Source organism: Callithrix jacchus, chromosome 3 (genome assembly GCF_049354715.1).
Source record: "Callithrix jacchus isolate 240 chromosome 3, calJac240_pri, whole genome shotgun sequence".
Taxonomy (NCBI): Eukaryota; Metazoa; Chordata; class Mammalia; order Primates; family Cebidae; genus Callithrix; species Callithrix jacchus.
In genome coordinates, this window is record NC_133504.1 from 37,403,154 (window position 1) to 37,430,352 (window position 27,199).

At 40.8% G+C, this 27,199-nt stretch overlaps 1 protein-coding gene across 4 annotated transcripts in view; it reads left to right on the forward strand.

The window, feature by feature from the left end:
- The window catches only part of SPMIP2 (sperm microtubule inner protein 2), a 181,868-nt gene that overhangs the window by 89,382 nt on the left and 65,287 nt on the right, over positions 1–27,199 (forward strand). For 3 of the 4 annotated variants that reach the window (XM_054252847.2, XM_035292790.3, XM_008992538.5), the window contains exon 4: positions 24,215–24,404. In XM_054252847.2, coding sequence (XP_054108822.1) covers positions 24,215–24,404 — 190 coding nt within the window. Of the gene's footprint in view, positions 1–24,214; positions 24,405–24,634; positions 24,696–27,199 lie in introns of those variants that run through there. The other variant, XM_054252848.2, reaches the window with a different exon arrangement.

Genomic DNA, 27,199 nt, shown 5'->3' on the forward strand with positions numbered 1-27,199 from the left:
ATTGGACGATTCATTTTTTTCAGTCAGTAAATCAATAAGTGCTTTTATAGCATGGTCCTTTCCATCAAACTGTTCGTCGTATAGTGGAGAGAGTGGACACATAGGTAACTCTGAAACACATGGCCAGAGCAGTGATGGGCCAGGGTATTACATATATCACCCAGAACATGGGTGAAGAGAGAAGGCATGGAGGCTCTCTGTGGAGGAAACTGAAAAATAAAGTTTGTTGGAAAAGGAAGGGAAGTCATGTGGTAAGTGGTTCAAGAAGAGCTGACCTCAGTAACAAAAGTCCAGAAGTGAGAAATAGTGTGGACTGATGCAGGTGAGTGTCATAGTACTGCCAGGTTCCAAAGTGTAATCATGAACAGTGCAGGGACCAATGAAGACAGTGACATAGTCAGGGGCAAATTAATTCTTGAGTTCTGACCTTTAGAGGAGGGGGAAAGCCAGGAAGAAATTTAAATTTTGTCCACTTTTACATAGTACCCAAAGTGACAAGACCAGGTTTACGTTTGGGATAGAAGATAGATGTGAGTGGGGCATGATCAGGCAGGAATCTGTCAGTTAGCCGGGGAGAATGATGGTGGCCTAGAGGAGTAGTGTCAAGGTGGAGAGGAGGGACAGATTCCAGAATTGTTCAGGAGAAAAATTATTAGGACTTATCAGGAGGGTTTAAAGTAATGATGGAGGCAGTGACAACTCCAAATTTTCTAGTTTGAGTGAAGAAGAAGAAGCAGATCAACTCAGATGCAGCATGGAAGAAGCATCTCCCTTAATGGGGAAGATGATGAGGTGAGTTCAGGAGGATTCGAGGTTTCTGTGGGATCACGGGTGACAAGCAGACGCAGATGTGTGAAGCTAGATGGAAATGCTGTGCTGAAGAGCTTTATCTGCCATCATTTTTTGGTTGTATTTGAAAATGTATGAGTGGATGACAAGGGAAAAGACCACAGGAATAAGGGCAGAACTGTAGGAAATTCAAACTCTGATTGTAAAAAGAAGAGCCTTGAGAGAAGATATAGGAGAAGCAGAGGAGCCCCTGGCGGGCTGATGTTCACCGTGAAAGAAGATGTGAAATAAGAAATAAGATGTCTACTTTCTTCAGTAGACTGTCATTGGTGAGAATAGAACAACCAGAACAATTTAGGGGAAGGGGAAGGCTAAGAGGGATGGGAAGTATGAATAGAGGTGAAGTGGAATAAACCATGTTTATGCCATGGTTTTTGAAAAATTTGGATAAGAAAAGGAAGAAAATGTGAATAGTAACTAGAGGCAGATGAAATGCCAAGTGTAGGGTTTTTTTTTAGGATGCAAGAAGTTTGATCTAGAGAAGGTCTTACTGCTGTTGAACAATGTTCTGCTGTCAGCAGTGATGCAGTTGTGGGTTTAAGGACACAGGTAGTTATGGAGGCCTCAGATGAGAGAAAGGATCCCTCATTCCCAGAGACTAAAAAGGAGAGGGGACTGGCTTGCATATGTGGGTAGGGATGCACTTGTACATGTAACTGTGGGGTGGGGGCTTATGGCAGTCGTTGATGAAGTTTAAACCTGAAGGCCTTGTTCTCCATGGAGTCATCGTCGTCGTTTTTGTGGGTTGTTTTTTTTTTTTTGCTATTAAAAAAATGGTGGTAAAAGAGATATAATGAATGTTACTGTTGTAATCATTTTAAGTATATAATTCAGTGGTCTCTGAAGTCAAGTAAAAAACTCTGTTCTGCAGAGAACTGATGAGAGTGATGGGAATGAGAGGTGAGCAGGGATCTTGAGGAAACAAGGAAGGCCCACTTGAAGTCCGAAGCCATGTGTTTGTACCAGCAAGGTTATTCAATTGTTCTGTAGAAGAGTTATGCCATCTCAATATAGGATTCAAGAAAAATTGGAATGGAGGCAGCTGGCTAACCTTTTGGAAAAAGTAAAATTATAGCTATACCTCATAGGCTGCAATAAAATTAATCCAGATAAACTAAGCAATTAACTGCTTTAAAGGCCTAATATTAAAACACAGAACAAAATATATAGTCACATTTATATTACATTTATAGAGTCTGAGGGTACAAAAGGCAGACTGTAGCAGTGAGCACGACCTTGGTGATTTGTATGTTATCACTTTTTCTTTAAATGTTGATTCAGACTTATAATGGGTTCATCAAGAGCAGCTCTTTGTAATATTTTTATTGTGTATTGTATATTTTTTATGTTTATTCTTTGTAATTCTAATTCAATTTTCAAACTAATGTTCTTTATTCTATCAAACTATGGACAAATATAGTCCCAAGAAAATAAGACAACTTCCTGCCCTAAAAGAGCTTATCATCTCGTTGCTGGGGAGAATATATATATAGGTAATTTTACCAGAGTATATTAGGAGGCAGTGATAGAAATTTTGAGTTAACCAATATTTAGGGATTATCTATTTGTTTTTTTTGAGACAGAGTCTTGCTCTGTGGTCCAGGCTGGAGTGCAGTGGTGCAATCTTAGCTCACTGCAACCTTTGCCTCCTGGGTTTAAGCGATTCTCAGGCCTCAGCCTCCCAAATAGCTGGGATTACAGGCGCCCGCCACCACACTCTGCTAATTTTTGTATTATTAGTAGAGATGGGATTTTACCATGTAAAACACCCGCCTCGGCCTCCCAAAGTGCTGGGATTACAGGCAGGAGCCCAAGCGCCCATCCAGGATGACCTATTTGTGCTGACACGGTGCTTGATGCTGGGTTTGGATTCTTAACAAAGTTTAAAAACTGAGTGCAAAGCCTGTTAACATCGGGGGGATTTTAGAGGGTGCAGTGGAAACACATTTTCTGGGAGTCTAAACTTTGAGTAGAGATCAGGAAGGCTGAGTAAGTTCACCTGAGCTTGAAGGATGGGTAGGAGTTAGCTTCTAGAAGTGCTGGATTTAGAGTCTAAGATGCTGCTATTTTAGAGATGAAACTTCACACATTCAGACGCATTAACTCGGAACACAATTACCACACATTGGACAATAAAAAGTTTTCACTTCTAGTTTCTACAGCAATATGTAAAGATGGCAGTATGCTGTGGCTTGTTTCTGTCTAGCAGCCTAAAGGCTAACTCATTAAAATTCAAGGATGAATTACAATGGTGGGTGGCAGAACAAATGTTTTCTTCACTGAGCAGAGCTAGGACCTTCGAGACAGTTTCTCCCAGAACCAAAGTCACTCTTTGTAGCTGTTCAGAAAGACATGATTCAAATATCACCTCCTCCTCCAAATCTACCATGACACCACCATCTCTTAATCTGCATTAAACCCATATGGTAGTGAGAGCAATAAGAAAAAAGATAGAACAATGCTGGTTCCATCCTTGATTTTTCTTTGGAACCAGGTACATATCTCACCTAGTTATAAAACAAATTAAATATTAAATATGTTTTAGAAAGCTAAATATGTTTCTAGTTGATGGTGTAATTCACAGAGAAGAATTATTCCAAGACATTTAAAGCATAATAATTTGAGTAGAAATCTCTGTTTTGTTTTTTGAGACAGGGTCTTGCTCTATCACTCAGTCTAGAGGGCAGCGATTGATCATAGCTCACTGCAACCTTGAACTCCTGGGCTCACACAACCCTCCCGACAGAGCCTCCCATGTAGCTAGATTACAGGCAGGCACCATTGCAGCCAGCTAATTATTAAAATTTTTGTGTAGATACAGAGTCTCACTATGTTTCCCAGGCTTGTCTGAACTTCCTGGCCTCAAGAAATCCTCCCAACTCAGTCACCCAAAAAGTACAAATCTCTAATAGGGTGTACCCAAAGAACAAAAAGAACAGCAGAAAGCTTGGTAGAAGTGTTCATAGTGTTACTCAGATTCTGTTGTGGGTATATTGTGGGATAAAGCAAATGATCAATCATGTGATGTTCTTATTCAATCATTCCTGGTTTGGTTGAGTGCCAGCATTCTTAGAGTGGGAGAGAGAAAATGCAGATGTTAACATAAAATAACTGAAAAACAAACCCTGAATTTGATTGGAAGATTATGTATGTCTCTCGGTCTATCTGTATGTATGCACTTGCATTTTTTACTGGCTCCATTCTCTGTAAAGTCCTAGACATAGAGATCAACTCAGTAGCTGTGATGTCTCCTAGTACTCAGATTCTTCAAATACCTTTTCCCCTGAAAGAATTTGGTGCTTCTTGAAGAAATGGCTGATTCTGGATCTGGAGAAGGAAATGAAAAAGATAAACCTAGAACATCCTGCCATATCAGACAGTAACAAAGTCATCAGATACTACTACAGTCCTGTCTGAGGGACTTAGGAGCGAAACCTGCAGAAGATTTCTGCAATGGATCAATATGCGTCATATATTACATATCCATCGAATGACTCCATGGGCATTTGTGAGTCCATATTAAATTGGTCACATTATTTTAAAACCAACTCATTATTTTGAAAATGGTAAATAAGAGGAAAGAAACATGAATTCTGCCTTTGCTATACACTAGTACATAACCAAGTTGAAAATAAAATGACTTAAAAAAAATTAAAGTAATTCAGCTAAACAAAAAAAAAAAAAAAAAAGAAGGAACAACAGAATTAGGACATCACCACTTTGCAAACCCTGATGAATCAGTGAATCTAAGAACTGAAAAAGGCTGCCAAAATCACAGAAAGAGTGATGATGAGATATTTAGTGCTTGTTGGTGGAAAAACACACAACCACCTAGGGAGTAGGTGTTATGGGACTAATTCTTTTTTTTTTTTTTTTTTGAGATGGAGTTTCGCTCTTCTTACCCAGGCTGTAGTGCAATGGCGCGATCTTGGCTTACCGCAACCTCCGCCTCCTGGGTTCAGGCAATTCTCCTGCCTCAGCCTCCTGGGACTAATTCTTTCCTTCTCCAAGTTCATGTGTTGAACTTTGAACTCCCAGTGCCTCAGAATGTGACTATATATGGAGATAGGGCCTTGAAAGTGGTAATTAAGTTAAAATGAGGTCACTGTGGTGGGCCCTAATCCCTTCTGAAGGTGGGATGATAGAGAGGAAGAGGAAATTTGGACAGGTACAGAGGGAGAGCCATGTAAAGACACAGGGAGAAGATGGCCATGTACAAGCCAGGGAGAGAGGCCTCAGGAGAAAGCAACTCTGTGGACACCTTGATCTTGGACTTCTAGCTTCCAGAATTGTAAGAAAATTCATTTCTATTGTTTAAGCCACCCTGTCTGTGGTACTTGGTTATGGCTACCCTAACAAACAAGTACGGTAGTCTTGCCCCCCAAAACCCAAAACATAGGATGGCATGGGGATTAGTAAGTAGGATAGAGATGAAATAAGATTTCCCATATATTGATAACTTTTGAAGTTGAGTAATTAGTTCTAAGGATCTTTATACTATTTTGTCTTTTTTCTGTATATTTAAAATTTGCAAAGTAGCTAAAATAAGTTGTATCAACTTTATTCTTAGTTAATAAATGTCACGATTTACCATCTGGATAGATAAACTTTTCCAAAACTAAACTGAGTCAATACGGCTACACTCTCCAAAAGAACCTTCACTCCAATTGCTACAAATCAACTCACAGAAACACTGTCCTTCCTTCCCTGTGCTGCCCTCTGATGTATAAATTAGCAAGTGATGCCGAGGAAGCACCAGCATGAAGAGAAACTAGACTTGGTTTAATTTCAGAAGCCCCAAGCTGCTGGAATTGGCAGACCTTCCTGAATATCTTACATAAAATCTCCGACCTCTCTGGGAACATCAGGAATTACATTCAACTCTTCTCATAGGTGACCCTAGATGATCTAACAGATCGCATTTCTGGTAAGATTTTGGACAGCTGCCTCTGGGACTGTGCGCATGAGAAAACCTGATGTGATCATTACTCCATAGAAATCATTTAAGAATACTGAACGAAAATCAATAAACACTGTGTATTTCTACATCATGGACAAACTCTTGGCAGCAGTAACCTTTTGCAGTATGTTATTCTGCCCAGGAAGACAACATGCTTGATTTAGAGTGCATGGCTGGTGTAACTAGAAGCCCAGCTGGAGCCCATAAGGGCGACCAGCAATGTTGGTGACATCACTACGGCAAGGACGGCATTTTTCACATTGTGCAGCGTGGGGAAGGCAATCTGGCAAATTAGTGAAAAAGTGTTCACTTAGGGTAATGTGAGACCTTTCTTGTTTCAATTAATTCTTTGGAATAGTGGTAGAATATTTAACAAGCCTTTCAAGTAAAGTGGCTGTGTTTCCTATGAAATTGAAGCAATAAATCAAACCGAAATAGTCACAACCTGAGGTTTGAAGCATATGGTGCATGTAATTTGCTGAACTGCATAATCTTTTTGATGTTTTCCTTACAGAGGAGAGCCCTACAGAGTGGGCTTTTCCTTCTTAAAGGAAAAGTAAATATGTTTACACTTTGTTATGTCTTTCTGCCTTTTAACAATGGCATTCAAGCAATATTAATAGGTCTGAAATAGGTGTAATGGCAATTTGGGATGACATCTCTTGTGCTTTCTCAAATACTTCTTTAGGGAGTGATTTTGTTTTGATCTCGAGACAGTATAGGTATCATATATAGGTATCATACTAGTATGGGATCATTCGATTTTGTTTAGAAACTTAATTCTGTCCCAGTTTTGCAAAAGTTTTGTCCATAGATACTCAGACCCATTTCATAAATTTATCTTTGAATTGTTAATGATCGTAAACATTTTTGTTATCTTGGGAGGGTAGAAACCCTTGAGCAAGAATAAAAGATTTAAACTCGTATAAAAATTAACTTTCACATTTCATTATGAATAACTGATTATCCTTGGAAGTTTATTGCCGTCAAATAACCTTTCAGTGCCCATTTCACTCATGTACAGGTAGAGCAGTAAATCAGCTATTGTTTACGCATATACTAGTGTTTGTGTCTTTTGCCATGAGTCTGTATTACACAGACTTTTCACTTTCTTGGTGGGTTCCCAGAGGACCTGGTACATGGCTGAACACCTAGTTGATGTTTGTTCAATAACTTTGGCCAAGACAATGTCTAAAGTCAGGAGAAACAGATGGAAAGGTTCTGGATGCTTACTGTCCTGATTAATCAGTTGAATGTTACTTTGGACCTTTATTTTAAACAGGATGTTAACATTCAGAAGTAGAACCTCAATTTTCCCAGCATCCAGAAGACTGCAAATAAAACAAATAACCATGACTCATGCCTTCTAGATCAATCTCTGTAAGCTCCTATGGATTTTGATCACTAAAATGTTGCTGCTTTTTATAAGCCCCTTTCTGTTGCACTTACCAAGAATCTCCCAAGCATCAACTATCCTTGGGTAAACTCCATTAACGTTTAATTTTTTCTCTATTAATAATAACTAAAATGGTTGTATATTCATTCATTCATCCAGACACAAAGACAAAATTTTGTATTTGTTCATCCAAATATAAAATATAGAGATGACTTCCTGTTTTTAATCATCTCCATGACAATTATTGATCTAGTATTAAATAAGTGTTCTCCCAGAGGATTAAGATTAAATGGTTTGCAAATAAGATACATTATGCATGATTCTGCGGCAGCAGGGAGAAAAGGGAGATCAATGTGTGAGAAATAAGGTTGGATCATCTCAGTGATGATATGTCTAAAATGGACTGTAGTATCGGTCTACCCTGTTCCTCCTTTGTGGTATGACCCTTCAAACTATGCTCTCTCAAGGACAGCTGATCACGCCTTATAGTACCTTTCCTAGCTGTGTGCACTGAGGCCTGGTCTCCGGTTCTGGAATAAAAGGGAGCACAGAGGGTAAAAGGGAGTATTTTCTCAGGCAGCCAGGGTTGCTGAAATCATACCACATATGTGGCTGTCTGTATCAGCAGTAACACCCACCCCACCTATGCAACCCTTTAAAGTCCTAATTTTGATTCCCTGGAAGATTCTGTCTGTAGGTGTGGACTACACCATCACACACAAAAAAGATCTTTAAAGAGCAGAGGTCTTGTTTTCCTGCAAATGTTCCAAAGAGAAAATAACAGGGAAAGAAGGCTTGTTCTCCCAGAAAGCACAGATCCTGCCAAATGGTTTCTAAATGTGTTTCTCAAAAATTTCCATGTGCCATCAATAGCTTTTTAGTACTTTTGGAAATGGAAGGAGCAGAAATCGGTGCCACTGTGAGAAAGCAAACATTGAAGGAAAGCAGCTTGCTGAGAAAACAGGTAGTCGTGCTTTGAAGCCACAGCGCAGATATGGCACCAGACCTCTTCACATGCTTGAAATACACGAGTACACAGAGTTACATCACATTCTGATGCTGCAAGGAAAATGCTGAAGTCCCAAAGGAAGTTTCCACCTCACTTCTCTATCTGAAACTCAAGTGAATGACTGTGTCTGGGGTTTATATTAGGCAACTAGACTAACTCCCTGGAACTTAAACAAACAGTGATTTTCTTCTTTAATCTTGGAATCCAAAAAGACAGTGATTTAACCACTTATTAGAACTATTTTTAGTCAACCAGAGTATATCCAGAAGATGTGGGTCTGAATGCCAAAGAGAAGAATATAAGGATTGTTCCTGAGCAGGACTGAAGCTGGGTGGCCAGTTATCCAGAATAACCATCTGGTTTCATCCATTTCAGTCAACATGTTTATTCAAGCTGCTTATTTTGTCAACATACCGAGAGTTCATTGAATTGTTTGGTCATGAATCAAAGTGGCTGACATGGACGCTACTGTGGGCCTAGCTCGAGTCACAAGAAGGTGGAAGACTAAAGACCCAGCTCAGCAGCATCCTCAGAGGGTCCCTTCTTCAACAGTCTGGAGTGTTTTCTCTGGCAAAAGAGTGACAATAAAAGTCAAGTTTGTCCCACTGGTTTTAGACAGTTACATAAGCAAGGCACAGCCAGTCCTTTCTTCACTGAAGGCTGAAGCCTATTTTATCTTCTCACTCCATTTCCCTGCTGTTCAGGCTGCTAGGAAAATTTTGGTCATTTCTCAAATAACCAAGAATTTTTAAGGAAAATTTAAATACATTTTGTTATTTAAAATCAGTTCCACCACACTCTAAACCCTTTATCATGAGCAGTCACAATTTCTGTCACTAGAGATAGGAAAAAACACTCTTTCTTTGGTATCACTATAGAAGCAAGCAAAATTGTCTGAAAATGTGATCTATGTCAGGAATTCTGCTAGATGCTGAAGATACAAAAACATAAGGAACAATTCCTTCCCTTTATCACAGATTTACTGAGGGCAGGAGTCAACATGACAACCCTAAGTGTCACCGGTATGAACAATGGCCTGTGGGGAAGACGGGAGGGAATCATTGCGTCTCAATGTTGCAGGTGGGTAGATACTGAGGGATGCTTTGTAGGACAGGTAACGCTTCAGCTGCATTTTTGAGGCTGTGTGGGAAATTAAGAGAAGAGTGTGGAGGTGGGGGCAGGAAAGGAATTCCAGCCATATGGAATTGCATAAACCAAAGCACAGAAGAGTGAACCATCTTGATGTCTTGAGGGAATAGCTGGTTGTCTGGTATGGATAAAACACAGGGTATTGTTTTGAAAAGATGAAATTGCAGCACAGGGAACAGACTGTGTAGTGTTTTAAATTCCACACGGAAGATTTTGTGCTTAATTCTAATAGGTCATGAGCTGTTGTTTTAAATTTTTTAAGTAAGAAAGTGATATAATCAAATCATATGTTAGAAAGAATATCTGATATATAATAAGTATAGAAAACTGCTGAATGAATGGAGCTAAGGAAGGAGAGACCGAGGGAGACAAGTGACGACTACAATAATCCTGATGATGGGAGCCTGAATTAGAGCTGGGGGTGGTGGGATAGCTTAAAGAAAGACTCAGTGGGACTTGGCAACTAACTAAGTGTGGCGGATTAGAGGAGAAGTAAAAGCGAAAGCTAATTCTGATACATCTCTCTTGGGTGGCAGAGTATATGGTGATATCATTGACTAAAATAGGGGACACAGAAAGGAGAAAGTATTTTGAGGGGTGACAGGTGGGTAGAGAAAGCAAAGAGATGGGGAGATAAGTTGAGAGGCAGCATTCTACAATATACAGCGAACATGTATAAATTTTTACTGTGGGTCAAACACCATTTTAAATGCTTTGTAAGTATTATTTAATCCTCATAAAGAGCAGTATCACAGTATTGTTTCTATTTTATTTTATTTTTGAGACTGAGTCTTGCTGTGTCACCCAGGCTGGAGTGCAGTGGCATGATCTTGGTTCACTACAACCTCCGCCTCCCAGGTTCAAGCAATTCTCATGCCTCAGCTTCCCAAGTGGCTGGGATTACAGGCACTCACCATCACACCCAGCTAACTTTTTTTATTTTTGGGAGAGATTGGGTTTCACCATGTTAGCCAGGCTGGTCTTGAACTCCTGACCTCTAGTGATTCACCCACCTAGGCCTCCCAAAGTGCTGGGATTACAGGCCTTGAGCCACTGTACCTGCCTGTTCCTGTTTTACAGACAAGATAATTGCATAGGTTTGGAAGGCAACAACTCTTGAGTTCAAGTCCCAGCTTTCCTGCTTTTTAGCAGTCTGATCTTGAGTATGTAAAAAAATGGGTAATAACTGTTATGCAAAATTATTATAAAGATTAGAGATAATACATATAAACCAACTGGCATAGTGTCTGTAACCTCATATGTCTCAATATATACTAGAAAGTATTATTATTAGTGATGAGATATCCTTGTGCTAGGTCCAGTAAAAAGTCAGGCATTTGTGTCTAGATTGTAAGAACTGAAAGTAAAATATTTGAACATTAATATGTTGATGTTGGTTGGATCCTTGGATATAAATACTATTCCCTGGCTTGGAGGTGAGTGGCAGTGTATGAAGAGATAAGAATTGAGGGTAGAATTCTAGAGAATACCAATGATAAAGGAGCAGGAAGAATAAAAGATTCTTCCAAAAGAAATATAAATGAAATAATATTAGAAGTAAGGAGAGAGACATAGAAAAGTTTTACAAGCTCAAGAGCAAAGGGTTTCTAAGAAGAAGGCGATATCCACAACCACAAGTGCTTCTGGGAAGCCATACTGGAAAATCTAAAAAGAGATGATTTGATCTGACAGATACAGAAGAGTTTGCTGTTGGCTAGGGTAAGAACCATTTCAGTGAAGTAATGGCAAGCCAAGACACAACTTCAGCATAGGAAGGAGAAGTAAATGAAGTAGAAACAAAACAGGAAGTTGTTCCTTTGAATGGTGAGTCTCCATTTCATTTGATGGTGATTCACTTTGGAAAGCACTTCAGGAATGGTGGACTAAGGACCTCCAAATTATGCTCTTCTAAAAAGGAAATAAGAACACTGGCAAAAATCATCAAAATCACCTTCTTAAAAACACCGGAGGCCAGGCACAGTGGTTTATGCCTGTGATCCCAGCACTTTGGGAGGCTGAAGTGGGTGGACCACTTGAGGTCAGGAGTTCAAGACCAGACCAGCCAACATGGTGAAACCTGTCTCTACTAAAAATACAAAAATTAGCTGGGTGTGGTGGTGTACTCCTGTAATCCCAGCTAACTGGCAGGCTGAGGCAGGAGAATCGCTTGAACCCGGGAGGTGGAGGTTGCAGTGAGCCGAGATCATGCCATTGCCCTCCAGCCTGGCAACAGACTGAGACTCCATCTCAAATAAATAAATAAATAAATAAATAACAAAAAACCCTGGGAATGAACCAAATGCTTGCAGCAATTCTTGGAGCATTTATTTGAGAAACATGGCCGAATCTTGGTAATAGTGATTTTTGTGGCATCTGAAATTGTGCTATTCTCATCTCTCTTCCTAGCTCCATGGCAGCCTTAAAGACCAACAGCCTCACATCCATGGAAACTGTAAACATCAGTAGCTTGCCAGTCACTGGAAGTTGAACACAGATTTGAAGCTCTTTGAGTAGCCCTGTACCCAAAGACAGGTCATATTTGACATGTCTTGACATCTCTTGAAAAACTTTATTCTCAGGGCTTGTGTTTGTTTGACCTGACTCTGTGTGAACATCTCTATCCCATGGGCATTTGCCAAAAGCAAAAAATTAAGACACCCAGAGAAATTAGAAAGAATGGACCATACACAGGGTGAAAAAACAGTCAATAGAAACTATCTCCAAGGAAACTGAAACGTTGGATTTACCAAACAAAAACTTTATTATTTATTTATTTGAGGCAGAGTGTTGCTTTTTCACCTAGGCTGGAGAGCAGTGGTGTGATCTTGACTCACTATAACCTCTGCCTCTTGGGTTCAAGCAATTCTCCTGCCTAGGCCTCCTGAGTAGCGGGATTACAGGTGCCCACCTCTATGCCTGGCTGATTTTTGTGTTTTTCACAGAGATGGGGTTTCACCATGTTGGTCAGCCTGGTCTTGAATTTCTGACCTCAAGTGATCCAACTGCCTCAGCCTCCCAAGGTACTGGGTTACAGGCATGAGTCACTGTGCCCGGATCTGACATACAATTCTTGAAATTGTTTAGTCTTAAGACTTTTAATTGTCTTCCTTAAAAGAACACTGCACAAACAGATATATTATTTCTTTATGGAAAGAAAAATTGTACCTGGTATTTCTACCTGAAGCCAGGTTGTTCTTGAACTCCTAGCTTCAATCTATCCACCCACCTCAGCCTCCCAAAGTGCTAAGATTATAGCCATGAGCCACTATGCCCAGCCCAGACAGACTTTAAATCAGCTATTATAAATATGTTCAAATCACTAAAGGAATCATACCTAAAGAATTAAAGGAAAGTATGAAAATATTTTATCAAGCAGAGAATATCAATAACAAGATAGCAATCATTTAAAAAATTCTGAAGTTGCTAGGTCACAGCTATAATTTCAGCACTTTGGGAGACCAAGGTGGGCAGATAACTTGAGGTCAAGAGTTTGAGAACAGCTTAGCCAACATGGTGAAACCCCATCCCTACTAAAAATACAAATGTCAGCAGGATGTGGTGGCATGTGCCTGTAGTTCCAACTACTCGGGAGGCTGAGGCACAAGAATCACCTGAGTCTGGGAGGCAGAGGTTGCGGCGACATTGGGCCACAGCTCTCCAGCCTGGGCAAAAGAGTCAGACCCTGTCTAAAAATAATAATAATAATAAATTCATGGCTATGCACAGTGGCTCACACCTGTAATCCCAGCACTTTGAGAGGCCAAGGAGGGCAGATCACCTTAGGTCAAGAGTTCCAGACCAGCCTGGGCAACATGGTGAAACCCTGTCTCTACTAAAAACACAAAAATTAGCCAGGCATAGTGGCGGTGCCTGTAGTCGCAGCTGCTTGGGAGGCTGAAGCATGAGAATTGCCTGAACCCAGGAGACAGAGGTTGCAGTGAACAGAGATCATGCCACTGCATTCCAGCCCTGGTGACAGAATGAGATCCCACTTATAAAATTCTGGAGTTGAAAAGTATAATAAAAAATAAGGAATTTACTAAATTTTCTAGAGGAACTTGAGGAGATTTGTGCTGTCAAAAAGTAATCAGTAAACTCGAATATAGGACAATTGAAATTATTCCAGTCTAAGTGACCAAAAAAAAATGAAGAAAAATGAACAGAGCCTCTGAGACGGTAGGACACTATCCAGGGTGCCAACATAGCAAAATGGTAATCCTAGAAATAGAGAGAGAAAGGGGAAGAAAGAATATATGAAGAAATGAGAGCCAAAACTTCCCAGAGTTGATGAAAAACAGTAATCTATATGTTCAAGAGGTTTAACAAACTCTGAGTAAGATAAGCTCAAAGACTTATCAGAGTCAAACTGTTTAAAGGTAAAGACAGAGAATCTGGAAAGCAGAAAATGAAAAGTGACTATCATGTAAATAAGAGATCCTTAGTAAAGTCTGGGCACCGTGGCTCTTGACTCTAATCCCAGTGTTTTGGGAGGCCAATACAGAAGGATTGCTTGAGGCCAGGCCTGGCCAGGAATTTGAGACCATCCTGGACAATGTAGTCAGACCTCATCTCTATCCAAATAAAAATAAAAACTTTACCTGGGTATAGTAGTGCATGCCTGTAGTCATGAATACTCAGGAGGCTAAGGTAGAAGGATCACTTGAGTCCAGGAGTTCAAAGCTGCAGTGAGCTATGATCCCACCACTACATTCCTGGGTGACAATCTTTAAAAAAAAAAAAAAAAGCCAGGTATGGTAGCTCATGCCTGTAATCACAGCACTTTGGGAGGCTAAGACGGGTGGATCCCTTGGCCCCAGGAGTTTAGGACCAGCCTGGCAACATGATGAAACTCTGTCTCTGTAACAAATACAGAAATTAGGCAAAGTAGTGTATACCTGTAGTTCTAGCTACTTGGGAGGCTGCGGTGGGGAGGATTGCTTGAACATGGGAGCTGAAGGCTTCACTGAGCTGTGATTGTGCCACTGCATTCCAGCCTAGGTGACAGAGTGAGACTTCTTTTAACTCAGAGAGAGCAAGAGAAAAAGAGAGAGAGAGATCCTCAATAAGATTAACATGAATTATCAGCAGAAACCATGGAAGCCAGAAGGCAAGAGGATGACATATTCAAAGTGTTAAAAGAAAGACTGTCAGCCAAGAATTCTATGTATGCAGCAATTTGTAGTATGCAGCAATACTATGCTTCTATGCTTCAAAAATGAAAAAGATATTCTCAGATAAACAAAAATGGAGAAATTTTTTCACTAGCAGATCTGCCCTGCAGGAAATGTTAAAGAGAATATTTCAGACTAAAATGAACGGATCATACACATGAACTCAAATACACATAAAGAAATAAAGAGCACTGGTAAAGGGCACTGGTAACTGCATAGGTATGGTATAAAGTCAGTATTAATGTATTTTTGATTTGTAACTTCTCTTTTCTCCTATGTGATTTAAAAGATAACTACATAAAACAGTAACTATAAAATTACATTGATAGGCTTATAATTTAGAAAAATGTAATTTGTCTGAAACTAATAGCAAAGGAGGAAAGAGGGAGTTATACTGAAGCGAAGTTTTTCATATTGGTGGAAATTAAGTTGGTATTAATCCTAACTAGATTATTTTGAAATAAGATATTAATGATAATCCCCAGGCCAGCCAATAAGAAAGTAACTCAAAATCACATACTAAAAGATACAACAAGGAAATTAAAATAGTGTACTATTTAAATGAAATGCAAGGCTAAAATGTTAAAAAATGTCTATTTACCACAAAAGAAAGCATGAAGAAATAGAGAAACAAAAAATATGTAAGACTTATAGAAAACAAATATCAAAATAACAGATATAAATCCTACCAAATCAATGACTATGACTATATTAAGTTCAAATGGACTAAACAATCCAATCAAAAGTCAAAGATTCTGCTGGGTGTGGTGGCATATGCCTGTAATCCCATCACTTTGGGAGGCCAAGGCAGGAAGACTGCTTGGGGACAGGAGCTTGAGACCAGAATGGGCAATAGAGTGAGGCCCCATCTCTACAAAAAGAATTTTTTTAAAGTAACCAGGTATGGTGGCATGAACCTGTAGTCCCAAGTCCCAGCTACTCAGGAGGCTGAGGCGGGAAGATCACTTGAGCCCATTCCTTTTTGTAACATTTTTTATGACTTTCACAGACAATCTTCAACATGCCTTAACTTTCTTGCTTTGTTTTATAGCCACCTTTATTAAAGGTGCATTCTTATATCTATAACTTTCTTAATATTTCTTTCTCTTCTCCCTATTTTGTCTCTCCCATTTGTCTTACCCTTTGTGTCTTTCTCTGATCTCTGTCTCTTCCAGTCTCTCTCTTATTTCCTTCTACTTGTCTTTATAATCTTTGTTTCTGTCCAAATCTCTTTTTGCCAGACTTACAGGGTCTTTTCCTTAAGTCTCTATTTCATTTGTGCTCTTTCTCTCTCTGGTTCTTCACATTTGCCGTTTCCTCTCCTTTCTCTTTCTGATTTCTTTTCTTACTTTGTCCCTCTCCTAGTTTCTCTTTCCTCTCTGCTGGTCTTTCCCTTGCTGTATATTAAATGTTTGGGTAAGATTCTGTGTTTCGGCCGGGTACAGTGGCCCATGCCTATAATACTAGGACTTTGGGAAGCTGAGGTGGGCAAATCACCTGAGGTCATGAGTTTGAGACCAGCCTGACCAATATAGAGAAATGCTGTCTCTCCTAAAAATACAAAATTAGCCAGGTGTGCTGGTGCATGCCTGTAATCCCAGCTACTTGGGAGGTTGAGGCAGGAGAATCACTTGAACCTGGGAGGCAGAAGTTGTGGTAAGCTGAGATTGCACCATTGCACTCCAGCCTGGGCAAGAAGAGTGAAACTCCATCTCAAAAAAAATTTTTTTTTTAATTTGGGGTATTGACTCTTTGATTTCTTTTATTATTAATTCCTTAAGGTCCCATATATTCTAATGGGGATTTCTTACCTATTTTTGACCTTTAAGACACCTCAACTAAAGAATAATTTACTGGGCTGGACATGGTGGCTCAGCCTGTAAACCCAGCACTTTGGGAGGCTGAGGCGGGTGGATCACAAGGTCAAGAGATCGAGACCATCCTGGTCAACATGGTGAAACCCCGTCTCTACTAAAAATACAAAAAATTAGCTGGGCATGATGGCACGTGCCTGTAATCCCAGCTACTCAGGAGGCTGAGGCAGGAGAATTGCCTGAACCCAGGAGGCAGAGGTCGCGGTGAGCTGAGATCACGCCATTGCACTCCAGCCTGGGTAACAAGAGCGAAACTCCATCTCAAAAAAAAAAAAAATACTGACCCCTTGGCTTCTTTTTCCTTGGTATTTCTAAGGAATACTTCACTATCTTCCCTGTGGCTTCTCTTGCCTATCCATGTTTTTAGAAACAGTCTCCATACTGGGTTACAGTTAGACTTAACCCCTCTTGACCCAGAGGTTTCTTGCCTATCCAATTTTTCAGAGGCTTGTCCTTCTTTTTCGCAAGGAGAATTCTGACTATCCCCTCCCCACTTCTGAAGGTCTCTTTCACTCCTTTCCTTTTGTTTCACCCTCTCTGGCCTTTAAGCTGTATGAAACGATCACAGAACTTTCAGGTCCATTTGTTTTGCCCTTTCTGGCCTCTAGGCTGTATGAAACTATCACAGATCTTGCAGAGAAGAGCCACTCACATCAAACTCACACATGGACACCCACACTCAACCTCCAGAATTTTGACCACCAAGGAAGTACTTTGTCATCCCCTTGTGACATTTCCTACCTTGGTCTGTGCACGGAGTTCCCTGGTCAATGCAACACTACAAGCCTTTTCCCCATGCTGCTGAGTTTGGGTTTATTTCTTGCATCAGGTGGGTCCTGATTCCTTATTCCTGAAGCCACTGCAATGAGGCAGCAGGCACATCTCCTCATGAAGGAGAACCAGAGAGTTCTCACAGAGGGGAATGGGTCCCTGTATGGGCCATCGTTTTGTTAGAAATGCTTGTTCCTGGGTGCCACAAGGAAAAATTGCATTCAGACAAAATGTTTTCTCATCAAGGCAATTTTACCTTCTGCAGAAACGGTGTTACCTGTCAGCAATCCTGCCACGAGAGCATGCTGAACTAAGGAAAGGCAGGGATATTTATTCCTTACACATTGGGTCTTTACTGCTGTGTCCTATCTCCATTGGTTGGAGCTGGACTTCAGTCTAAGCTAAACCAGATTGGCTAACAACTTATAACTTTCCTAAATAGGTAAGGGCAATGGAGAACAAAGGAAAAGAGGAAGTTGCTTACAAAAGGACTTAGGAAAGTAATAACATTTCTGAATAAGGAACAGGCATAGGCTGTGAGCATGTCCAGCACAAATATCTTGGTTAAAGTACAAGGACATAGAATGTGCTTATTCCTTTACATCTAAGAGGTACATAAAATAGGGCTTAATAAAGAGTTACTAGCAAAAAGTAAGAAGGCTTTGAAGAAAGTTAGTCTTTAAAAGAAACTATTATTTCTAACATTTATTATTATTATTCTTAAGAAGGGAAACTTTGAAGAGGAACGTTTTACTTTCTACAACAATGGTGCTGGGATGACTTGATATCCATCAACAAACTATAATATATTCATACAACAAAATATTATTTGGACATAAACAGGAATGTAGTACATTGTACAACATGGACAGTTTTTGATATCATTATTCTAACTGAAAATCACAAAAGGCCACATTTTGTATGATTCCATTTATATAAAATGTCCCTAATAGGCAAATGCATAGAGATAGTAGATTAGTTGTTGCTAGGGGCTGGAGGAAGGGGAGAATGGGGACTGAGTGTTAATAAATATGAAGTATCATTTTGGGGATGGTGAAAATGTCTGAAATTATTAAGTGGTGGTGATTGTATGATATTTTGAATATTGGAAAACCCTACTTAATTGTTCACTTAAATATGTGTGGGCTCAATAGCATATGAATTATATCTCAATTTAAAAATGACCTAAAACATGATTAAATAATATGATCTAACAATCTGGATCTAGTGATATAAAATCAATTTATTTAATCAGCAGATATATACAATATCCTCTTCCAGATGTTTGGGGATGTCTCAGAAATATCTCACCATCTTCTTCTCCCCTTCCCCAACAATATAGTCTTAGAGCTACTAGGTACAGCCTGGCAAAGTGACTGCCTGCCCCAAAGTGGGGAATTGGGGGACTGTGGTGGTCCAGAGCAGGGTGAGAAGGGGTCTGTATCCTGAGTTGGGATGTTGGGTTCCAAGTGGTGTGAGCAAGGCATACACAAGGCAGAGGGGGTGGCAGTAGCATTGGAAAATTGGTTATAGTCAAGGAGACAGATCAGATAAGTAAATATGTAAAAGGAATCAGAGTCATGTTTATCACTGTAGTAGAATAAATTGATAAATATGGCAAGGGAGAAAACTAGAGTTTTCAAAACAAAAACTAGTTTTCTCTAGGGGAGACACAGGAGCAGTATGTCATCAAGATCTTGGTTTCTAAATACCATTCTCCATGAAAAGGAACTAGAGTTCTTTATTAGTCTTTTTTCCCACTGCTATAAAGATACACCTGAGACTGGGTCATTTATAAAGAAAAGAGGTTTAATTGGCTCATGGTTCTGCAGGCTGTACAGGCTGCTGCTTCTGGGGCAGGCTCAGGAAACTTACAGTCATGGCTAAAGATGGAGGGAAAGCAGAAGCAGGTACATCTTCCCATGGCCAACAGGAGAGAGAAAAAGCAAAGGGGGAGATGCTACACACTTCCTTTTCTTTCTTTCTCTTTCTTTCTTTCTTTCTTTCTTTCTTTCTTTCTTTCTTTCTTTCTTTCCTTTCTTTCCTTCCTTCCATCCGTCTGTCAGTCCGTCCTTCCTTTTCTTTCTTTCTTTTTTGTTTGACAGAGTCTTACTCTGTCACCCAGGCTGGAGTGCAGTGGCATGATCTTGGCTCACTGTAACCTCCACCTCCAGATTGAAGCAGTTCTTGTGCCTCAGCCTCTCAAGGAGGTGAGATTACAGGCATGCACCACCATGTCCAGTTAATTATGTTTGTATATTTAGTAGAGATGGGTTTCACTTATGTTCAACAGGCTGGTCTGGAACTCCTGACTTCTGGTGATCTGCCTGCCTTGGCCTCGCAAAATGCTGGGATTACAGGCCTGAGCCACTGCGTCCGGCCTCCACACTTTCAAACAACCAGATCTTGTGAGAACTCTGTCATGAGACAGTGCTAGGGGGATGGTGCTAAATGATTAGAAACCACCCACCCCTGTAATCCAATCACCTCCCACCAGACCCCACCTTCAATAAGTTCCTTCACAAAATGGATTATTCCAGGGCTGAGGTGGGAAAAGATGACCATGGAACATCTTTTGTGCCAAAACATAAGGAAGTTTATGAAGAATGACAGGGACGTGTCAAAAGGATCCAGAAGGCAGATTGAAGGGGCTTCTACTAGTCCAATCTGGGATAACTTGAGCATCAAAATGAAAATGTTAGTGATGGATTATTACTTACTGGATAAGGCAGGAAACTGTGAGCCCATACTCAAATAAATCAACTTAAACAAATAAAACATTTGATATGGGATGAGATTTTTACATAATTTCAAAGTATTTTTCTAGAAACTAGTAACAAGAAATGTGACGGTATAAAGGAGAATTCTGGTAGATAGTATTTTAAGCAAATGACCTAAGTGAATGTCATCAGTAACAGGACAACTCAAAACTATGGTTATTTTGTGTTATTCCTGTCCAAAGATGCATAACCCGAATCTAACCCAGAGCAAACATGAGAGACCCAAAGTGACAGACATCTACAAAATAACTGGCCTGGATCCTTCAAAAGTATCCAGGCTATGTGAAAGTCACAGGAGGACTGAGAAATGGTTCCAGACTGAAGGAGACATAAAAACTAAATGTAACACGTGATTCTGAACGAGATCCTTTTGCAAAATGGGCATTATTGGGATGCCTGGCCAAACTTGAATGGTGTCTGAGGATTCGATGGTAGTAATATAAAAATGTTAATTTTTCAATTGTCTCTGCTTTTGAAAGTTATGTTGAGGTTCTGTAGAATGTCCTTGTTTGTGGGAATTGCACACTGAAGTACTTGGGGATAAGAGGCCTCCTCTCAACAACCTACTTATAACGGGTTCGGGAAAAGAAGATTTTGTATTGTGCTTCCAACTTTTCTATAAGCTTCAGATTGTTTCAAAGAAAGAAAAGCATGTGACCCTAAGGGGTCTAATTATTGTAATAATTAAGTAGGAAGAATGTTGCACTAAAAATGTGTGGTGGTGGTGGTGGTGGTCATTGAGCACGCGTGCGTTTGATGCTATTTCGTGTGTGCCCCTGACACCTGACCTTCACCCAGGCCTGGCACTCATGACCCATCTGGAGCCAAACTTTCTCCTCCTTGGTTTGTCTCTTTAGACGTTGGGGCCCATCTGAAAGTTCAGTATAGTGTGGGTAAATGCCCAGAGTTGATGTGGCCAGTATATTTGTAAAACCTTTAATATCTAAACTACATCTAATTTCTAACTTTTTATTGCTTCTGGTGATCCCAATTTCAGGGACCTAGGAGATACTGAATTTAAATTACAAGGTTATAAAATATTTTAGCACTTAAGACTAAAGATGGGCTTTTTCTTTTTCTAAACACTTCTATATAGTTACTTGTATGACATGGTAAAGAAAAGGTGACATTTGTGTGAAATGGTTTTCCCATGCATCGTTAATCAAGCTAATATGAACTGTAAGCAATATCTGTTGCTTACATTCTCACCATCAGCTATCCTGCCTTTTAAACTTTCTTGAAATTATTTCTAGCTATTAATCTGTACTTGTAAATAACAAAACTCAGTTAAACTGAACCGCAGGTATCTGGTCCTACATAGCTCCCTGTGGGGAGGGGAAAGAGGCTGTAGAGCAGGTGGAGGTGAAGGCAGTGGGAGGGTAGCAGGCATCTCATCACTCAGTTCTGATCTTCCTTGTCCTTCCCTCCTCTTCCATTCTCCAATATTAGTTACGTGTCAGTTACATGTCAGGCAGGGTCATGGCACTGGGGAGCCAATGATGAAACAGATACACTCTGGGCCTTTTCAGGAGCACTGAATTTGTAGGGAGAGAGACTGCTGAGCTAGGAATTCAAGAATATTGTGGCCGGGTGTGGTGGCTCACAACTGTAATCCCAGCCCTCAGGAGACCAAAGTGGGCAGATCATGAGTTTAGGAGTCTGAGACTAGCCTCACCAATATGGTTAAACTTCATCTCTACTAAAAATACAAAAAAAATTAGCTAAGCGTGGTGGCACGTGCCTGTAACCCCAGCTATTTACTCCAGCCTGGGTGACAGAGTGAGACTCTGTCTAAAAAAAGAAAAAAAATCTAGTACTTTCCACAGAAGAAGTCAGGCCAGGCGTGATGGCTCATACCTGTAATCCCAGCACTTTGGGAGACTGAGGCAGGTGGATCACCTGAGGTCAGGAGTTCAAGACCAACTTGGCTACCATGGTGAAACCCCATCTTTACTAAAAATACAAAAATTGGCCAGGTGTGGTGGCAGACACTTGTAATCCCAGCTACTTTGGAGGCTGAGGCAGGTAAATTGCTTGAACCCAGGAGGCAGAGATTGCAGTGAGCTGAGATCGTGCCATTGCACTCCAGCCTGGGTGACAGTGTGAGTCTCTGTCTTAAAAAAAAAAAAAAAAAAAAAAGTCAAATAGTGTTATTAAAGGAGAAAAATTGTTGCATGACACGAATAAGAAGAGTCTTCATGGAAAAGGTGATGTTTAAAGCCCCAATTTAGTTGCAGCTTTCCAGAAAGAAGGAGGAGAGGGAATCACAAGCAGAAGGAAATTGAAGCAAAGGCTGAGTCTCACAGTGCAGCTTCTTTGGAGCTCAAGGTGAAGGCACAAGGAAGGACTGTGTGTGTCTGAGAGTAGGGACAGGAGGACCCACTGGGGTTGGACCTTTTCTCCCCCTACTCTGTGACCCGGGGCTGGAGTGCAGTGACCTGATCTCAACTCAGTGCAACCTCTGCCTCCCAGGTTCAAGAGATTCTCCTGCCTTGGCCTCCTGAGTAGCTGGAATTATATGTGTGTGCCGCCATGCCCAGCTAATTTTTTGTATATTTAGTAGAGACAGGGTTTCACCATGTCGGCCAGGTTGGTCTCGAACTCCTGAACTCAGATGATCTGCCCGCTTCAGCCTCCCAAAGTGCTGGGATTACAGGCCACCACACCCAGCAGGACCATTTTTAAAAAGAAAGCAGACAGGCCAGGCAGTGGCTCACACCTATAATTCTAGCACTTTGGGAGACCGAGGTGAGTGGATCACAAGGTCAGGAGTTCAGGACCAGCCTGACCAACATGGTGAAACCTTGTCTCTACTAAAAATATAAAAAAAATTATCCAGGCATAGTGGCACACAACTACTTGGGAGGCTGAGGCAGGAAAATCGCTTACCCAGGAGGTAGAGGTTGCAGTGAGCTAAAATTGTGTCATAGCACTCCAGCCTGGGTGACAGAGTAAGACTCTGTCTCTAAATAAATCAGTTAATTAAAATAATGAAAGCAGACAAAAATCAATCAGCAACAACAAACTCCCCTGTATGCTACGCTGAGGAATTGGGACTTTCTTCTAGGATGATAAAATGTCAGGGGAGGGTCTGTTGGAGACACCCATGATCACTTCCCTCCCAGCACAGGGATTCTGTGATTCTCAGGAGCAGGAAGGAACTATCTGACCCCTGCATGCTGTGAGAATTGCTCACACTCTTGCTTCGCTGAACTCTCTGCTCACACATTACCTCTTCCTCTCCTGTCTAACCTCATGAAAACAGCATGCCCAAGACTTTCTACTCCTCATCTGCCTTTATTTTTCTACCTGGAACTTCCCAAGTATTTCACTTATCTGTGTGTTGTTTTTCTCCCCACAGGTATATAAGCTCTATGACAACAGGGACTTTGTCTTATTACTATTGGTCCTCATGGTGCTTTGTACTGTGCCAGCCATATAGAAAATGCCTGTAGATTCTTGAATGAGTGAAGAGAGATGCAAATCTCCCACAAATCATGGTCCAAGACCTTGGAAACTCACAGACTCAGATTCTAGGAAGAGAACTTTGCAGTCCCTAAGGGGCTCTTGCAGCCCAGGTTGAGAGATGGTGAACAAGAAGTCTCAGGAGGCTCTCTAAGCAACAACAGCTTTCCAAACGAGTCAGCAAATCCCTACCCTTACAATTCTGTTTCTGTTCCCCAGAGCTAGCCTTTTATAATGGAAAGGCAGGGCTGAGATAATCTTCTATTTTAGGGCTGTGAGAACTTAGCCAAGGATCTCACCAGGGCAAGAGGAGGAAGCCTAGATCTTTCCTCTAGAATGCAGTCCAAAGCCAGAGCTTGGACTAGAAAAGCTGGTGTTTTCCTGAATGTCCATGAGACCTCAAAATGGGTAGGCCATGTCCTTCAGGAGATCACATGGGTCTCATGATGTCTCAGCCTTAGCATGGCACCTTCAACTTCACAGCATCTTCCATGCTAGGCTCTGAAGGGACATAGGGCCGTCATGGTACAGTAGTGCCTTCATCAATGAGCTTCCTAGACAAGTGTCCCTCTCGGGGGTAGTTCTTTGGATCTCCAGCAGTCTACTGATATAGAGTGGCCAGAGTCCAGAAACTTCTCGGAATGGGTCACATCTTCTGCTTTCCTAAGCCACATGGCTAGAGTCGCTTTCAATTACTAGACAAACAGACAAATCTCAATGATCTGAAAACTGGTGGCCTTGTTTCTAGGTCTTTACCATTTGAGAACCAATCAATGTGTTTCTGTTCCAGGCAACCAAAACCTCATGTCCTGGATATGCAAGGAAAACACAGTCGTGCCTCTTTTGCCTGGTGTATGAGTGATTTCGAGGACACTGATCGGAGGAATTCCAGGTGGGCTACTCTCGTTAGGCAGAGTAAGTCACCAACGCCAAGAGCTTCCGAGCCGTCTAAGCTGCCGAGGCTACCAAAAAAGGAAAAGGTACGATTTTTTGCTTTTCTAATTTGTCATAGAAAGTGTCAGCCGGCTTTAACATATCAATTGGGGAGGGGTTTTTCATAGTAATATTAAGTTTGATAGCTTCTTTTAAACCATCAAAGCATTTTGTAATCCATATTGGATTGCCACGGTGATGTTTATTCAGTGGGTAAGCGGGCATCATTCCCCTTTTATAGTTAAGAGGTTGTATCCTCAGAATTTCTTATCACTAGGTTTGACCTTGAGATAACAGCCATCCCTGTGATTTCCAAGAACCAAGAAAGCATTGTTTGTGAAATGGAGGTAAATAGGTAACTCCCCTCAAAACCCTCACAGACTGGTTCACAGAGCAAACTTACACCCGTTTGAATGCTAGGATTTCCCTTGAACTACTTATGGAATCGTGGGCAAGCTGCCTAATTTCCTGGATGGGTTTTTAGAAGTAAAATGGGGATTTTGGTATCTGTTCTGAATATCTTACAGAGTTAGGAGGAGAATTAAGTAAAGAATGTGGATGTATATATTCAACAACTATTTCCTGAGGGCTGTGTACAAACCATTCACCAATAGCTTTCTGCCTAATCCCACATCACAATGAACTTTGCAGGCGTCTAGTTTTCTCAATAGAGTTTGACAGCAAATTTCCATGATAGAAAGAGGAATCGAACCACTCAGGCCCATTCAGAGACTCCTGTTCCCCACACGTAGAAAGACTTCTTGCTCTTTTGGAGAATCTTGCCAACTCACTAGAATATTACTCACCCTCTGTTGCCAGAGATCTGATTCATTAGCAAGTAATTATGTCTACTCGAGACATTCTGTGCAGGAGGGAGACTTAGTTGTCTGCCTCAGTAGATGCTGACCTTAGGAATAGTTCATATTGAAAAAGGGAACAGTTCAACAAATAACATTTCTATGTAGTCTGAATTTTGGGACAGGTCCAAATGAAATGGTTTATTGCAGTGTGTGGAGGAGGGCTTGGATTAGTTACTCTCTGTCACTGAACTAATTTTGTGTCAGATTAGAGCTATTATGGATTAAATTATCCCAAACGCCTCTATCATTCACCAAATCCAGTTGGTATATTTTTTGCATTAAGAAAGTCTGTTAAAAGACTTCTTATTTTGATTTCAAATTTGTAGAGCAAGTTGTAACAACAGCACAAATAACTCTTGATATACTCTTTCCCCAGCCCCATCTGTTGTTCATTTTATTTGCTTTAGTGTTTGCTTTCTTGCACTCTCTCTCTTGCACCATTTGAGGTCAAGTTGCAGACATGATGCCCCCCCCAACTTCTCTTGTCTTTTTTTTAAAGAGTGCAGTGGCTACTCAATGGGCACAACCACATTGCACCACAGCCCTGAACTCCTGGGCTCAAACCATCCTCCCACCTCGACCTCCCAGGTAGCTAGGACTATAGGCACAGACCCTGTGGATTAAATGGTCTACAGCCTAGACCCTTCACTCCTAAATATTTCAGGGTGTATTTCCTAAGAACAAGGACACTCTCCCACATAACCACAGTACAATGTATAAGATTCAGGAAATTTAACATTGATACAGCATATTATTACCTAATCTAAAGTTCATAGTCATATTTTCTTAAATAGCAGATAGTGGTGGTTTGCACCTATAATCCCAGCACTTTGGGAGGCTAAGGTGGAAGGATCACTTGAGCCCAGGGGTTTGAGAGCAACCTGGGCAACATAGTGAGACCCTGTCTCTATGAAAATATAAAAAATTAGGCAGGTGTGGTTGTACGTCTGTAATCCCAGCTACTCAGGAGGCTGAGGTGGGAGGTTTGCTTGAGCACAAACCTTCAAGTCTGCAGTGAGCTATGATTTCGTCACTGCACTCAGCCTGCACGACAAAGAGCCCGACTGTCTTAAATAATAACAGCAACAACAAGGTACTCACTGATAACCTTTGTTATATCCTGATCCAGGATTCAGTCTAGGACCATGTATTACATTTAGTTATCACGTCTCTTCAGTCTCCTTCAATTTGGAAGAGTTCCTCAGTCTGGTCTTTCAGAACACGGACATTTTTGAGGAATGTAAATGGGCTTGTCTGATGTTTCCTCGGGAGTGGGTTCAGGTTATGTGTTTTTGTCAGGAATCCCAGATAAGTGATGTAGCTTTGTGCTCAGTGCATCACATCAAGAGGCACCTGAGGCTGGTTTAACCCATTATTCATGAGAGTTAGTTGAGCATTTGGTCATACTCCCTTCCATCCATTCCAGAAATGAACAACATACTGAATCATTCAAAATAATTTCTCTTTTTTTGTTTTTGAGATGGAGTTTCGCTCTTGTTACCCAGGCTGGAGTGCAATGGTGCAATCTTGGCTCACCGCAACCTCCACCTCCTGGGTTCAGGCAGTTCTCCTGCCTCAGCCTTCTAATAATTTCTCTTTTTATCAATGAGGCTTTCTTCTAAATTTCCAGAGATACATTAGATACTTGTCACACAAGTTCATTTTTTGGACTATCCTGCAGAGTTTGTGTGGATGCTTCAATAAATACTCAATCCCTCTTTTACATGAATCCACTTCAGGGAAAATAAATTGGAACAAGTGCTCTTATATATTCAAGAGCAAATAATGAATACCACATGTGAAAAGCCTCCAACGCAATGCCTCACACATAGCCGCCAATGAGTGGCTATCATTAGTACTCTTACTTGAGATGCCAACACATTTTCCATTCTTAAGCTGCAAGAATCAGAACCATGCACTGAAAGCCTCTAAAAAGTAGAAATTTGTCTGTGTTACTGGGCCACTTGGGGGGATTTTAAAAG